Consider the following 17,875-nt stretch of genomic DNA (forward strand, 5'->3'; position numbering starts at 1 on the left):
AATGCGTTTTTATGACTCCTAACTGTGTCATGCAATCCAATTCTTGCCTCAAAATGTCTCGCAAAGGGGCAGGGACCCGCTGAGGAGCATGTTTGACTGGTGTAGCATCATCTTTCAAATATATTTTTTAGGTAAATGGCAATGTGCCTTGACCTTCCAAAAACCTCTGGAAATTGTTTCACAATGTCAGTAATATTGTCACAGACAGTCTGCAAGACTTTCCATGTTGACATGATACACTATTTTAACCAACTGAAGGTCTTCACAAGCTCTATCTCCTAGAAGAGATTCATGGCTATTGGGAACTACAACAAACATCAAATGTTGCATCTTTCCTTTTACTTGTATTTTTAATCTACATAGCCTACTCCTTGGGTTTCAATTGGTTGGCTTTGAGGGGAACTGTACGTTTTTGGATTAGAGGTCTTTCTTTCAATGCTTTCCCATCTCTGATGTTAATTAAATTAACTTTTGCACCAGTGTTTAATTTAAAAGGCCCATTAGCCACAAGAGGAACAATCCACTTGGAAGACTTCACTGAATTCTCACTGGATACCCAATTTGCATCATCCTTGATTTGTACTCTTCGGAAACCATCTGCATGTAAAATGAATCATTCAATATGTTACTTTATTTTCACTCTTACAGTCTTTTGAAGAGCACATTTTTGCAAAGTGGTTCGGGCTATTGCACTTAGAATATATTTTACCAAAGGCAGGGCACTGTCTGAACTTATGTTTGGTCCCACAAAATTTGCAAGGAAATGTTTTGTTGGCATTACCTCTAAGCACCTGTGGACCTGGCAACCCTGGCTTAAACTACGGGGATTTATAGGGTCAAATAGAGCTTGCTTTAATGTCACTGTTTTTTTTGTTACTTAATACGTTATTGTCGCATTAACTGTCCCTAAATGTAACACTAGACGTTTTCTTCTCACACAGTATGTGTTGCAGTCTGACATATTTTCCTGCCCCTTTTGACTGACAGGATATATCGGCCTGTTTTTAAACAATAATGAAAATATCAGACGATACCGATTGTTTTGACCAATACATCGGTGCATCCCTACAATAAACTGCAATGTCTGTAATGTAAGACACCTAAGACTGTGCTACAGGGAGACGGTTGGACAATTGATTGTCCTTGCAGTGCCAAACAACTTTTAACCATGTGTCCCCCTCAAGACCGGATTTGTTTTTTAAACACAACACCTTTGCTTCACCAATTTTTGTAGATGTGTGCATCCATTGTGTCTTCAATGCACATAATTCGTATCACCATGTTTATATGTTTCGTCAAAGCTGAGAAAAAGCTATACTGTTTTGCAACAACCCTTTCTTTTGAAGAAAATTCCTTTTGAATCCAATCAAATAATTATCATTAATTGACAAATAATTGGCACGTTCATGACTTTATTGGGGAAGATGCCTCTTGAAGGTAAATAAAGGAATGGAATTAAAACAAAATGTGAAGGTATATGTAGAGATTGAATTATACGAAATAAAAGGCTGTAAAATGGTATACAATTTTAACAAAAAATGTTTAATACACTTATTAGTCATTTTAAGAATAAAACAATTCATCATTCAAACACTAATTTGGAAGGGCTGACCTATATATTAATCTCTGTTCCTAAACTTAGTATTGTTTATTTTTTCTTTGTTTTTTATATATATATTTTCCAATCATTTTATGCTCTCCACTCTGTGGATGGGCTCATGACAGCTTCTGTCTCAATAGATGTAAATACTCTCTTTTCCCATTTTTCCTCATTCATTCTCTTCCTATTCTTCATCTTCCGTTACTTTCACTCCCACATCTTTGTCTTTACATCAAACGTTTACCTAAGAATCACAAAAAGAGGAGTTTAATAAACAGAAGGTCAATACTGAGCAAATATCAAGCAGCAGTAAATGTCATTGCGAACCTCTGTTATGGGTATCGTTCACTAACTCACAAGACAATATGTATCGAAATACATACATCACTACAACATATATTGCAATATCACAAAGCCTCATATTCACATTGCAAACCATCCAAAAACAATTTAACACGTGCTTAAAAAAATAACTTTTATCTTAAACAAATCACCGTTACCTTTTTATTGGACCCAACAGCCACATTCCCTTACATTACAATACATATTATTGTACTATAAACTAATGTTAATTCACAACACTATATCTTGAAGCATATTACAAATATAATATATTTGAGTTCAACATGATTTACGCAAGCAAACATGTTCTTAGAACATGATTTACCCAAATAGGACATTCCTTGATCATCCTTAATGGTCCTGGAACAACATTCCTCTCAGTTAATCAGATTTTAGGGGTATCTTTAGGGTTGACAAAATGCACACCCACTGTGTAACATGCCATGTAACTAGTAGTTAGTTTATATTTTATGCAAGTTAGTTTATAGTGTATTTGATGTCAAATATAACTTCTCACTTAGTAGAAATAAATCAGTTTTAAGATGCAGATGTTTTTGTATTGAGCTGACAATGCAATCTCAGGTTGGTGCAACCTGTGGACTAGATGAAACCCTTCCCACGGAGGAAGACAAATTAAAAGTTCAGCATACATTTCACAGGATTCCATGCATGATTAATTACAGACCAATTTAAAACCGCATTCTCTCAAAGCAACACCAACCCACACATTAAACATGCACAAGTATAGAGACGCAAACATATATAAAGACAGGTACAGCACAACAGCTACGAGAGGGGTATTGGATACCTTGCTTCTGTTACTTGAAAACTGTGAGGTGGGACTGTTTAGACTAGAAATGAATAGTATGGTTAGTGGGAAATAAATCAAGAGTCTGAGAGATAAGATAAAGCATAGAAGAATTATGAGTGTGGGATCAAAAACTAGCTTTTTAGTGCAACCAAGTTGTATAGAGAAAAAGATTGTGCAATTAATATAATAAATAGACAAGGAAAATTGATTAAAGTTAAGTTTAAGGAGTAAATCATATTAAGGAGTAAATCATATTAAGGAATAAATCATATTAAGTTTCATTCAGAAAAAAGTCAGAATAAACAGTATAAGATTGTAAGTTTGAATAGAGTATGAGAGTGAATGTAATTTTACATTTAAAATATGTTTACTTAAATGCATGTTATTTTATAATTATGTGAACACATGCATATTTACATTTGTTTGAGAACTCACCATCTACGTAGTTACGGGCGCAGAACTTCAACAGCTCATCAATAAGGATAACAGGGAAAGAAAGCTTCAGAACCACCATCCACTGTTCCACGTTCAAATGAGTCAACTTGAAAACCATCTGTAATAGGAAAATGAAGGTTGTGGCCAGCGTAGAGATATAGTCAATTATAATGCACAGGATGAAATAAAGGTGAGAGACTTACAGGCATGGGGTCCACATAGAGGATCATGAAGTGGAGGGACATGGAGAGGGTCATGGCAGAAATCAGCCAGCCATTACTCCATGGGGGCATACGCAGAAGGGACTGATTCTCTGACAAACTAATGAGAAAGACACAGAAACACAGAGAGGAATACTTATTACCAACATCAATGTCAGGGTAACATTAGCTTTGTTCCAAAACCTGACAGCATTGTAATGCATCTTAGGTTCCAATAAAGGGATGGTTCAGAACTTCACTTCTGTCATAGTTAAATTCTGTCATCATTTACTCACCCTCCAGTAGTTCCTCCTAACCTGCATGAATTTGTGTCTTCTGCTGAACACAAAAGAAGATATTTTTCTGTACTATGGAAGTTAATGTGGAGCAGAAACTGTTTAGGTACTCATATTCTTACAAATATCTTCTTTTTGTGTTCAACAGAAGAAAGAAATTCATACAGGTTTGGAACAACTTAAGGGTAAGGAAATGATGGCAATTTTTGACAGAAATGCATGCATCTTCCACAGAAATAAAATCCCATAATGCGTTGCGGCTTGCTCTGTGAAAAGATTAATTCAAGATGCAGAGGGAAATTGTAATTACACTGTGCATATACTTAGTTAAATACTGAAAATCTACTGCATTAGACAAAAACTGTTGTAAAGATGTAACCTGTTGAGGGCGTTGAGCATCTCAATTGTGACCAGGACAGACAGAGCCATGGTCATGGGTGCAGCAGCCTCAAACACCTCACATTCAATGCCAACAAAGTCCTCATTCTCCTCGTGGCACTGCATGAAGTGAGACTACAGCAGGAAGAGAAATTAGCAGACATAAACAGAAATGATAAAGAAGCTTTCTTTCCATGTTAAATTAAAATAATAATTATATGATGGAGATTTTGCTCACCAGCTGGTAGTAGGTGATATGAGGACCCTCATCATCATACAGAAACCAGTGGGCGGCAGCACCAACAGTGGCAGCACCCACATATCCTGAGGACAGTCAAGTCATTAGAGTAACACCAAACCTCTCACAGAAAATATAGATAGTAGATAGTCCACAGAAATTACAAGGATACCAACCACCAATGGCCATGTATCTGAAGAACAGCCAGCCAGAGATCAGGGCCTCTTTGGGAGAGCGGGGAGGCTTGCCCATGATCTCAAGATCAGGGGGGTTGAAGCCCAGGGCAGTGGCGGGCAGACCATCAGTCACCAAGTTCACCCAAAGCAGTTGGACTGGGATCAGAGCCTCAGGCAGACCAAGAGCAGCAGTCAGGAAAATACTAAAAGAAATGAGAAGAGTGTCACATGTGAGAAGGGGTGTAAAAAGTGCAGAGAAACTTTTCCCCAAAATAATACTCAAGTATCGTGAAGTACACAAATCCACCTCTGCGTGTTAGCATACATGATAACATTAGACATGGTTTAAAAAAAGGCCATGGATTCTTACCAGACGACCTCTCCAACATTGGAAGAAATCAAGTAACGGATGAACTGCTTCATGTTGTTGTAAATAGCTCTGCCTTCCTCAACAGCTGCCACAATAGAAGAGAAGTTGTCATCGGCGAGGACCATCTCAGAGGCTGACTTGGCAACGGCAGTGCCAGAGCCCATGGCAATGCCAATTTCTGCCTTCTTCAAGGCAGGGGCATCATTGACACCATCACCAGTCTAGAGCAAAGATAACAACATTACTGTATCATCTTAAAGGCAGGTATCATGTGATATAGTGTTATGGATGTTGGCTTGTAAAGTGCAAGTGTACGTATGTCTCACCATAGCAGTAATCTCGTCATAGCTCTGCAGGAACTCAACAATCTTAGACTTGTGGGCGGGCTCAACACGGGCAAAGCAGCATGCCCTACAGACAGCCTCTCCTTGCTCAGAACTGGGCAGGTCATCAAACTCACGGCCAGTGTAAGCCTTGCCAGTTACATCCTCATCCTCGGTAAAGATGCCAATACGACGGCAGATGGCCACAGCGGTGCCCTTGTTGTCACCTGAGGGTTAACGTTTTTTTATGAGATTGTTTAGTTATTTGGAGGACAGGTCAGGTGTTGCAGAAATATTGAAAGAGATGGCTGATGAGAGGAAGGATAAAAAAACATACCAGTGATCATGATAACACGAATGCCAGCAGCCTTACACAGAAGAATGGAGCTAGAAACCTCTTTACGGGGGGGATCCAGCATACCAACACAGCCAACGAAGGTCAAGTCAGTCTGAACAAGACACAGAAGATGTAGCAAGTCAAAGATTTGTAAAGTCAAAGATTTTATGTAGCTTAGCCTGTTCATTTAACCCTCATACATCATTCTTGCTGGACCACCATAGCTGGAGCATAACGCCATTCTAATTTTTCATAAACCAGTGCTGTCGGTCCCCATTTGTATCTCATGAGTTTTACAAATATTTAACCAATTCAAGGTTGTGACTATGTAACTCCATTGGATTCTTAAACGTTAGGCAAAACCTCATTGAAACCAATTGATCTCTGTTTAAGCTTGATTTTGTTAAAATGTTAATAATATAATGACACAATCAAGTATCTGACCATATTTAAAGCCACAATACAAACTCAGATGACATGCTGTTCAATTATTAACAAAAAAAAAAAAAAAAAAGTTTTGATGTTCACCTCATAGTCCACAAATTTAGTAGCATCCTCAAGGACCATTTCCTCAACTTTCAGGGGAGTGTCCCTGGTGGCCAGTGCCAGGCAACGCAGAGTGTCACGGCCAGTACCCCACTCCTTGATGGTAGACAGGATCTTATCCTTTACACTTGCAGTCAGGGGTACGCGAGTAGCACCAACACGTACATAGGCACACCTGTCAATCACACCCTCTGGAGCACCCTAAAAAAGAGGATTCAGAAGATGTGTCTATTATTAGGGGAAGATCACCATCAATATATACCATTTTTGTGACAATTTACTTTTTAAAATCCTTACAAAAAAATATGTGATGGTACCGTGGTACAGTGACGTACTTGATTAGCAATATCATGATACTTTCATTTATATACACCACTGTACCATAACATATACCATGGTATTTGCAAGGAACTTCCAAGAAACCATGAACATTTTTTGAGTGAGACACATGATGGTGAAATAGCATACCTTCACAAACATTTTGCAGCCTGCATCACCCTTGGAAGGTGTACAGTACACAGACATAGATTTCCTGTCACGGGAGAACTCCAGAGTGAAGTTCTTCTTCATTAGCTGCTTAATGATCTGCACAAGATGAAAATGGAAATAGATTTGAGTTCCATAACAATCAGCTCCAAGCTACATTACTGATGTTTTAGGAAGGTACACCTCTACTTACACTACAACAAGCATTTGCTCTCTCAATCTTGGACAGGTTGTTGACGCTGGACTTGAAAACATTCATCTTCTCAACCAAGCAGCACAAAGCAGTTTCAGTGGCCTCACCGACCTTCTCAAAGATCTTCTTGGACTGTAACACAAAGGAATATTACAGGGTTTTTTTTGGGTCAAAAATAAATAAGACAATGGAGGAATAAAGTATAAAAGAGTATGTATCTCTCACCTCATTGTAGTCAAGGGAGGAATCATTGCACAGGGCACAAATGGTGGCCAACTCAACTAAACCATCAATCTGACTGCAGTCAACACGAGCACCCCCTTTTGTGCTGAGGAAAAGATGCCACTCAGATTACATTTATGACTTTAACTTGTTGATAGCCAGATAATAAAAAGGAGTATTTTAGGGGAAGCTTTTAAATGTGTACTTACACCTCACCCTCGGGTGTATACTTGGAGCCAGAGATATCAAAGCAGTCAAGATCAACGTGATCACCCTCAATTCTATCAATGATGAACATCTGTAATGATAAACAATTTCATTTTAGTCTGAAAGTAATAATATGTCCATATTAATATAAATGTACATGTGAAGGCTTATACTTTATGTTGAAAGGTGAAGTGTGTAATTTCTGCACCAATTGCAAAACCCAACAGAAATGCAAAAATAATGTGCTTTAGAAAAAGGTTTCCAAATACACCAACTTTTTTTTTCAAGCTGCCATTGCTCAAAATATAGGAATACCTTCCAAAAACTCTTAACACTTGGTTTGCAAATCAGACTGCTTAAACGTTTAAATGTTATCTTAGCTATGTTTTGAAAGTGAATTGTGGAAGTCAGCCTACTAATGACACATTAAAGGCAGGGTAGACGATATTTTCCAGAAACAATTTTTTTTGCTATGCTGGTTGAAAGTCTCTTCATATCCTGATAGCAATCATTAAGTGAAATGGTCTAAATATATTTCTAGAAATATATATCTTCTGTGGAAGGCGTAGGACCATAAAATGTCCGTCCTATACAATGTCCTGCATGTAAACGTATGTATTTGCATATCGCTGTGCACCCTGGTTGTGCGGACATCATACATCATCAGCGTGTTTTATGCCACAGAGTAACACCAACAAACAGCAGCCACCTTTATCAGGTCCTGCTCTACCAAACAACGAGTGTTGCCACGAGTGTTGCCAACGTTTCAATGGCAACACTATCAATCCTGAAATGAATCTGCAGCAGTCAGGTGGTACAGGTCAGTGCTCTTTAAGTTGTTTATGTTCATTATCATTGCAATGTTATGTGCTTTGAGACGTGAGGTAGTTTAATGCTGTCTCTCATGACACTTTGTAGACTCTGTTCCGGCTGTGTGTGCGTATTGCATTCATGTGTTTTAGAGAATGCGTGGCTTTGAACAGCGTAGCGTACTGAAGGAAGGGTGGGGCCTTATGCTTTCAAAGCTAGCTTGATATTGCTAGCCGCTCCGAAAGTGCCTACCCTACCTTTAAATTGTGACAAGAGTTAGTTTTTCAACACTTGAAAAGTTACACACAGTTCACCTTTAAGACTACAGTATATCAGTATTAGCAATAGCTTCATTATTTCTTAGTTGATGCGTGTACATGCAACACCTACTTTGGTCACACACATCTGATTGGTGGTCAGGGTGCCAGTCTTGTCAGAGCAGATGACAGAGGTACATCCCAGGGTCTCCACAGAGGGCAGTGAACGGACAATGGCGTTTTTCTTGGCCATACGTCTGGTACCAAGAGCCAGGCAGGTAGTGATGACAGCAGGCAAACCTGACAAGAAGATAGGAGTTTATGGATGAATTAATGTCTGTCAATATTATTGATACTCTTGATATATTTAGATAGTAACTATGCTTCATGTACAGTATAGACTAAAGGACAAGGTTTTAGCCCACGTGTGGGCATAGTGGGTATTACATAATAAACCTTGGGAAAAAATCAAATTTGAGATATGTGTTGCAAGTGTTATCATGCTCACCCTCAGGGATTGCAGCCACAGCCAGGGCAACAGCGATCTTGAAGTAGTAGACAGCACCACGGATCCAGGATCCACCATGGACGGGGTCATTGAAGTGACCGATGTTGATCATCCAGACAGCAACGCAGATCAGAGAGATAACCTTAGAGAGCTGCTCACCAAACTCATCCAGTTTCTGCTGCAGGGGGGTCTTCTCCTGCTCTGTGGCAGCCATCTGGTCACGGATTTTACCAATCTCAGTGGCTACACCAGTAGCGACAGCGACTCCAATAGCCTTGCCAGCAGCAATGTTTGTGCCCTAAAGGTGGGAGAGGAAACTAATGATTTACCCAAATAGTATTTTTTCCTGAATCAACTTTTTGTTCTTGGTAATTGTTTTCTTTTTATTATTATTATATCGAGATTATACTGGTGTGTTGGGGTTTGAACAAATTTCTTATCTACTTAACCTTCCAAAAGCACACCCTACTGGGCGAAATCACTGTCACCAGGTTGGGTTAAGGTTATTATTGAGAGGAACTTTGTTCAAGAACCTTGTGTGTATGGAGGAATGTAGCTAATTGGAGAGGTAGACAAATAATCTGTATAGTTGGAGGATTGTATCGATGAAAACTCACAGAGAAAAGCATGTTCTTTTTGTCCTGATTGACGGCTCTAAGGTCGGGGACAACATCGGTGTGCTTGATCACACTGACAGACTCACCTGTGGAAAAAAGATAACCATATTTACATACAAATACAATACAATTTAACCTCAAAATTACCAACTACCCAAAAGTTCATCCCAAAAAAGCTGCGTAATCATGGGGATCATCTTCCTATGATGAATATTTGAGTTACAGCAGAGTTTTGGTCACCAATTGCCCTGCTGTGTTGAGGGAGCCCTGAGAGAAGGTTCACATATAATGATCTCGATGCAACTATGTGAGAACATTTTTGTTCTCAATACACTGGAAAACAGAGGGATGCAGAGCAGCACAGCTGTTTCTACAGTAGCTGCTTTACAAAAAAGCAACTCGTAAAGCAACTCGTACAGTTGATTTACAAACCATTTTCCATTAAAAAGAAACCACTTGTAATGTTGGTTATAAAGTTTTAAAGTTCTGACAATTTTGACACCAGTGTGCTAAATTTCTCAATCACACCTAGGATCCCACAAGCCGGCCCTGACTGCTAAGGTATATTTTCAAAATCCATAGGTATAGAATGTTAAAAGCACTAACCAGTAAGGATGGACTGGTCAACGCGAAGGGTGGTGGATCGGATAGAAGTAAGCCTGATGTCAGCAGGAACTTTATCACCAACTAGGGAAGAGGAAAGACAGTTTTCAATATGGAAAATAGTGGTGATTCATGACCAGTGCTGCAACAAAAAGAGCCTGAACCAAATATCTGACCTACAGGACACTTGAGATTTCTAAATATATTTGAATATATAGCCATGGATCACAAATATTATAGTGTATGTAGGCTCTGTGCCAGTGGCAGTAATGCCACATGATTTGTGGAGAACTATATCATAATGACCTAGACATGGTACCTCAAACTATAAATGTAATAATGTGAGTAGTTCTTTACTACACACTATGTAGCCATATAATATTTCACATCTTGTTGCTTCTATTAATCAAACTTGCCTTGCAGGGTTTGCAGTGTGCAAACCAGGTAATACAATTTATATCCAAGATTGAGCATAATTTTATTCTGCCTGACTGTATCACTTCTGCATATACCTCAACACTCAAAATGATAATTTAGGTGCAATACAGATACTGCATAATGGGTCATCAGGTGATTCTATACATTCAGAAAATATGCAAACTGTGCACAGTATATTTTCCAAACTAAAGATTGAACGACATAAAGGAGTCTTACCAGACACCTCCACAATGTCACCAGGGACAATCTCTCTGGCCTTGATCCTCTGGACGCTCTTTCTGTCGGAGCGGTAGACCTTACCGATCTCAGGTTCATACTCCTTCAGAGCCTCAATGGCACTCTCAGCATTACGCTCCTGTATGACAGACAATACATTTGCTTGGTGTGCATACAGATGCCTATGTGTTATACATTCACTTCATTTACTTTGTGAAATCAATAATCTACATATATCTGCTTCTGTGATTAAGTAACTGTGTGCAGTTGGTGCATTACCTGCCACACACCGACAATGGCATTGGCAATGAGAATAAGCAAAATGACAAAAGGCTCAACAAAGGCTGTCACAGTCTCTTCACCCTCCTCAAACCAGGCCAGTACCTAAAAAAAATACACAAATACAAATATTAGAGACCAGCACAAGATACATATTGCTCTTGATTTCTATTTAGGGTTTATATATCCACCTTTTACAGCAGATAATGTTATGACTGTACATATTGGTGGTCTTTACTGAATATCCCGATATTATGATTATATATATATATAAATGATATATAAACTGATATATAAATGAAATAGTTTTTATATAGTTGGAACTCTAATAAGATTCTTATATCATCAATGGAATATATTGAAATAACTTTTAATTAAAATATTTTTAGAATGCACTTGACTGATGTATAGTTTTTCAAAGTATTATGTCATACTCAATAGGTTTTTCTATGGGAAGTAAAATCTGGTGTCAAAATGTAGTTGGCTACAATTTCTAGGCAATTACTCCATTAATATGAAGGTTTCAGAGAAAATAAAAAATAAATGCCCCACCTTTGTATAAATTCTTGATTTATTGACCAGTGAAAGGCTTGGAGGCTTACTAGGCTAATCCTAAATATTATTTATGAATACGGGAAATACTATTCGTACATCATGATGCAATTGGTCAGGTTGCTTAAATTCTCATCTTGTGCATGATTATTCATTATCATTAAAAGCCATCAAAACATTATTTCCCAATATTATTGCACAACAGGCCTGCAGTTATATGTCCTCTCACTTTACTTTCTCTCATGCATCTCTCCTGACCTTTTCAAAGGATAGAGTTTCTGTCTTTAACTTGAGTCCTGCTTAAAATAAACCCCTTTGCCCTCTCACACATCTTCTGAGCACCTCAATATTTTCCTTCTAAGGACATTCGAACAGCTGGTTGAGGCGCAGTGTGGTGGGGGTTGGACATTAATACCCCCCATGTTCACCTTTAACCTCCTAATAACCGCTGAACCTTCCAAACATCCAGTCTTTCCTGCTTAGAAAACTATGGGATAAATAACACCACATGTATGGCTTCCTGACACAATAAATTAATCAATCAACTCTATAGGAAACTATTTGATGCTACATTGCAACATGTAATACTGCTATCATATCTCAAGGCTGATGCTTTACTGTTCACACTACTATGTAGACCTTTACAAATAACCTTTGTGCTAAATAAATGGGCAAATTACCAAGTGTACCTTGTTGCATAACACCATAAATGGCTGTGGTGTATGTTACAGCATTAAGTGCAGTAAGGCAACCTACAATATGTTACAACAGCTGTTTACACGACACACCACTCAAATTGAAAGGGTATGTTTAAAAGTGTGTGTCATGCTGTATCTATCTATATGCTGACAGATCTGATTAAATCCCATGAAACATAGTGTTTGATATGTTTTGTATGTACATCACTATGACACCATACTCATAAAATGTATTTGTTGGGTCTCGACTTAAATAACTATTATATATATATATATATATATATATATATATTGCTGATTTATTTGCAGTTTTTATTTTTATTTTTTATTATTCACTTTTAAGTAACTTACGAAAGAGATGCAGGCAGCAAGCAGCAAAATTCTGACCAACAGATCTTCAAACTGCTCAACGATCAACTCCCAGACAGATTTTCCTAAAAGGAACAGAAATATAGTTCAGCCATTACTTAGTAGATTTTGAGATTCTATTGATGACAAGTTAATATGAACTTTATATGCTACTTTATTTGCAATATGTTTGTACATACCCTCCTCAGCTGGCAGCTCTGAGAAACAAAGTAGACAGAGACGAAAGAATTAAAAAAAAAGAATTGACCAGACATCAAGACAACATTTACTCTGGACAATCTTTCACTGTATTCCAGAAGAGCTATTATGGCATAACCATTTCTAATCGATTTCATATAAAAATCATTATAAAAAAGGAACTTGAGGCATTTCAATCATTTTGCAGACGACTGACAAGTATTAGTATGTTCACACCGGAACAGCTATTGGACATGAAATGGACATATTTCAACTTTACAATATGAGCAGTTCGAAAGCAATATTGACATTCAGTCCCAGCTTGTGTATTTAAATATATTTTAATACACATATGAGAAATATTTAAATGTTTAAATAATGAACATATAAATCCCCACTAAAGCTTAAATTGATAAGTTTTAATTATATGCAAATATCAACAATAATAGTATTATTTACTACTACCACTACTACTACTACTACTACTACTACTACTAATAATAATACTATTAATAATAATAATTATAATAACAGCCTAAATGGACCCCCTGAACAGTAATGTGAAACCTGCTTTCCAACACTTAGAATCATTATATTTGAAATTTAAAAAAGTGCTTGTATGCTAGGTCCTCTCTGTACAAGTGGTTATGTTTTTAAATCATGACTTTGTAATGCCAGTAACATATCTGATCTCTCAGGCCAACTTCCCTTCCCCCAACTGCCTGAAATACTAATCTAATAAGACCTCTCAAATATCCAAGCAAGGCCGTTGTGCCATCACCTGTCTTTCTTCCCTTCTCCTCTTCTGCCAAAGTCTATTTTCAATCCCAGCTTCTCAGTTTCTGTGCCACAGCCTGTTTGTGTTCCTTTAAATGGCACTGGACAGTCTGAACATTTCAGAATATACTAAACCATCCATTATCAAGATTGTCTATGCAATTGTATATACTATTCTTGTTTTCACTATTTAAAAATGTAACCCAAAAGCTCTTTTGCACTAACTGTATGTGTCTATCTGTGTGCCTTCCCAAAAAACAAATGCTTTCACCATTTAGAGTTTTTGGTTGTCTGTATATTAAACCCTGAATGCATCTTCAAGACATCTCATTAATCTCACCATTGTAGCCGAACTTATCCAGGTTCTTCTTGAACTGATCAGGGGAAAGCCCGGTGGTCTCATTAACCGAAAAGTAGGCTAGACATTCAGCCGTGGACTTGGCGTAGGCGTCCTCCATCCTGTCAGGGGTGAAGGATCTTTACAAGTAGCAAAAGCTGAGTTAAACAGGTCTATCCGTGCCTTTTAGTCTTTATTGCTCTTCTTACTCTCTGTACTACAAAATATGCCCCCCGTTACTTGGACCCCCTCCGTACAGGAGTGATGGACTGACAGAAAGAGCGATTAAATTCACACATGTGCACTGTTTTATACTGCTGCCAGCTGCCCTATTGGTCAAAGTTGCCCATCGCCACACCCCAAAATTCCAGTCAGTTGCGTATGGCTTTGCAGGACTGAGTTATAGACTAGGGGTTGAACGTCTTCGGCGTATTAGACTTGAAGATGTGGGGGGTTATTTGGTGGGCAATGAGCATGATGGGATAGCATTTGTAGGGGGTAGCACTGAAATGAAAAGTTGATCTGTTTTTGGAACATGCATGGTCAGTGGAATAAGGAGAGTGGAGAAGGTGAGAGAGTTAGAGTGAGTGATGGGCCAAATGGCCTCTGATAGAAGGGGGGAGTTAGAGGAGTGCTGGAGGGTTAATTTGGTACAAGCATTAGAGGAGTGTGGTTACATGGGGAGCTTAAATAAGAGAGTGTCACAATGAACACACATTGGTTTGGCATGAAGAAGAACACCATTATTTCCTATGATCCTTTTTAGATCTATCTCAGTATTAAGATCCAATTCGAAACTAAAATCAAGTAGTGCATCGACAGGTATTTAGCCAAGTGTTCATGAGTAAACACTAAACACACTCTCTTAATAATATGTATGTCGTGTCCATCACTCTCTTGGCTATTGTTAACTATTTTTGTATCTGCATTGACCCCACATAGACCCCACAGACAATTAGGTTTAGGGGTGGACCTTCATTCTTACTTTTTGAACTACATCATACAAAGTCATATAAAATCACCACCTTTTCTCACGAGATTGGCTTGGTCATGGCATTATGGTTGACTGATCTTCATTTTACACACATAAAAAGGACAGTCCTTGTTTGTTTGTTTTTCAAAGGAAGAAAAAAAAAAATAGAGGTTGAATGTTCTCAAAGGTCTATAATTTAGTAAGCACAGTGTCTTCTACAGAATTGTTTTCAGACCTGGTAAGAATTTGGTAAGAATTTGTTTGGTGTGATGCCCCCGCCTCGTTAATTTCTGATTGAAACACATATCATGAAAAGGACTACAAGGTACTGACGGAGAAATTCTGCATGGAATTTAGTTTTACCAGGACATTCAATCAATTCAACCATTGGCAGCAATTGACAACACTTAGACCTTGTTGATTGCCATTTATTTCTAAAACAAATCAGGTGGGCTGAATAAAATTTTCTTCAAGGCTGTTTAAGCTCGCTCAAAGACTGGGCTCCAATTACTTTCAAAGGTTTCAGTTTCTCTGGATGCTAGGCTTCTTCCATGGCCACTCCTTGGTTAATAGAAGCAATGTTCATTGCAGTTCTTCTCATATTGAGTGGTCTGGTATTCTATCACAGTTAGTTCTACCAGAAAGACTCGGAGAATAGATACTCGATAATTATGCATTTATTAACAGCCCAGCAAGCCACATGCAATAAGTTATTTGGCGTAGGCCCTGTCCGTAACTCGCAATCCGAGGGTACGGATTCAGCATTTCCCGCCTGAAGATGGCGGGGGCGCAGCCAACCCCCAGTGCGGTATTGGAAGGGACCATCCTGGTGGTGGTGGGGAGGTTGAAGGGGAAATCCTATGGTGATAGGGAGGATGGACGGAGGAACCCATCTCGTTGATGGAGGGAAGAATCATCTTGGTGGTGGTGGGGTGGATGGAGGTGAGTGAAGCGTCAGCATCTGCAAACTCAGACAAGTGTAAGTACGGGTCTTTTATACTTCTAGTATTAAAACGTGATTGGATAGATGACAAGATAATAAGTGAAGCAACAATTGAGTCTTCCCAGCAGAACTTACGCTAAAGCTTTCATTTCAGATGAAGAAAAAGGTTCAAACAGGTTACTATAAACAAAAGTTCTTTAAGCAAACTCTGGTAATCCAAAGGCAAGCATGCGACGTAACAGTCTACACAAACAATACCAGACAACATCTAAGTGAAAAGGAGGAACTTCTACAGGGTGATTGAACTCAAATGATGAACAGATGGTGACTCGTTATTCAGAAACCATAGTTACAACTGAGGAGCGGGAAACTGGAACAAAGGAAAACTGGTGACTGATAAAAACAAATAGAAAGTTCATGAAAATGAAACAAAAACAAGCAGTTTGTGACATAACGCCCCCATCCGGCAAGGTACGACCTCACGCCATAACAGTTCAAATGCGGGGGATGAAGGGGGCTTTGGAGATGGATGAGGAGCTGGAAAAGACCTGGGAACAGGCAGAGATGTCAGACAGAGGGACAAGGGTGTAGTAGGTGGAAGCGTCATGGAGGAATGGCCGGTGGAAGCACACATGAAGGAGTGGCCGGTGGTAGAATCCAGGACTGAGGGTGACCCACGGCGGAACTGATGGAGGGAGGAGCCAAGGTTGATACTTGAGCCCGACTGACTGAGGATGATGCAGGTAGATGGTGAGTTCTGGACGAAGTCTGACGAACCGAGAGACCCGGAGACATCGAGGGACACAGAGACAGAGGCAGAGTCCCGGCGACGAGCGGCCTAGATTGAGCCTGGGGGCCAGTGGACCAAGGCAATGCAGGTGTGAGCGAGTACCCTGGTGAAGCGTGAGGGATAGGGGAGCCCAACGGAGCCGTAGGGTTGGAGGGCTGGAGCAAAGCAGACAGCCCGGAAGTCTGTGGTGATGGTGTAGTGACGACTGATCCAGGCGGAGCTGGTGGGACGAGGGAATCCGGTGAAGCCAAAGGTACAATGGTTCTGGGAGGAGCCGAGGACCCAGGGCAGAGCAGACTGCTCAATGGTCCAAGGTGGAGCTGAGTGCTTGGAGGGATGAGGCGGAGCCAGGGAATGCCCATGCGACGGCAGAGCTGGTGACTCGAAGTCCCAAGGTGGATAAAGGTTGCAAGGCAGAACTACTGGATAAACCGAAGGGCTGAGGGGTGCTAGCGGAGGCGGGGGTCGATGGAATGGCGGGCTCCGGTGGAATAAAAAGGAGAGGACGGTTGGGTGCAGGGACAGACTTGGAAAGGGACAGGGATGGTCGTGGCGAAGACAAAACTGTGCTGAAGGCAGCGGGAAACTGGAACAAAGGAAAACAGGTGACTGATAAAAACAAATATATAGTTCATGAAAATGAAACAAAAACAGTCAGTTTGTAAATATGGGCCAAGTACCCGGAACATTCTGGTCTTCCTTGTAGGATAAATTACTTTTTAAAATTTCAAACCTCAAATGCTCTTGAGTTTAGATAATTCATGAACTTGATTGTCAGGGTTCTTCCCTGGCAGCCTTGTCTGTGTTGTATTTGTTTCATGTCTCTATGTTTGTGTTGTGTGTCAGCACATGGCTTTGTCTTTGCTTGTGTTTGCCATGTGCTTTTCTTGTTCCGCCTCCTTGTTTCCCGTTGCCACACCTCCTTGTTTAGTCCTTGTCCAGTCCTAGTTTGCTTGATTGTTTTCACCTGATCCACAAGTGATGTTCCCTTTATATTGTGCCTCTTTCCCTCATGTCTTTGCTGGTTTGTTATGGGCATTCTTTGTGTGTGCACGCTTGTCAGTCAGTGTTACAAATCGTGTTTCTGTCAGTTCTAGGTTTGTGGTGATTTTCTTAGAATTTTTTTTCTGTCTTTTCTTTGTTCCTGATTTTTAGTCAAGTCCTAGTCTTTATTTTGCTCTAGCTCTCCCAAGCTTTATTTTTGGTTCATCTCTGGTTTTTGCTTTAGTTAACTTATCTTCTCTTTAGCTTTCCTTCAAGTTTGCAGTCTTGTTTCATTTCTTTGTTTACTAGTTCCAGTTATTAATTTATATAATAATTCATTTTATTTTTCCTTTGCTATAGCTCTAGTTATTGTTTTTCTGGTGTCCT

At 39.4% G+C, this 17,875-nt stretch overlaps 1 protein-coding gene across 2 annotated transcripts; it reads right to left on the reverse strand.

Moving 5' to 3' along the window:
* Nucleotides 1–1,521: 1,521 nt before the first annotated feature.
* atp2a1l (ATPase sarcoplasmic/endoplasmic reticulum Ca2+ transporting 1, like) lies at nt 1,522–14,246 on the reverse strand. Of its 2 annotated transcripts, XM_079594550.1 has the most exons (24): nt 13,802–14,246; nt 12,687–12,704; nt 12,490–12,572; nt 10,889–10,993; nt 10,610–10,748; nt 9,959–10,039; nt 9,353–9,438; nt 8,736–9,033; nt 8,361–8,527; nt 7,163–7,251; nt 6,957–7,059; nt 6,732–6,863; nt 6,521–6,637; nt 6,035–6,253; nt 5,507–5,618; nt 5,173–5,396; nt 4,847–5,067; nt 4,477–4,679; nt 4,301–4,386; nt 4,064–4,197; nt 3,392–3,509; nt 3,189–3,306; nt 2,751–2,793; nt 1,522–1,844 (listed from the first exon to the last, which is right to left on the reverse strand). In XM_079594550.1, the coding sequence occupies exons 1-23, from the start codon at nt 13,917–13,919 to the stop codon at nt 2,789–2,791; spliced, it is 2,976 nt and encodes a 991-aa protein (XP_079450676.1). In that variant the 5' UTR covers nt 13,920–14,246; the 3' UTR covers nt 1,522–1,844; nt 2,751–2,788. The 2 variants fall into 2 exon arrangements, with proteins under 2 accessions (XP_079450676.1, XP_079450675.1); XM_079594549.1 differs by lacking the exon at nt 2,751–2,793.
* Between the last annotated feature and the right edge of the window lie 3,629 nt (nt 14,247–17,875).

This window comes from Phoxinus phoxinus (genome assembly GCF_949152265.1).
Source record: "Phoxinus phoxinus genome assembly, chromosome: 21".
Classification (NCBI taxonomy): Eukaryota; Metazoa; Chordata; class Actinopteri; order Cypriniformes; family Leuciscidae; genus Phoxinus; species Phoxinus phoxinus.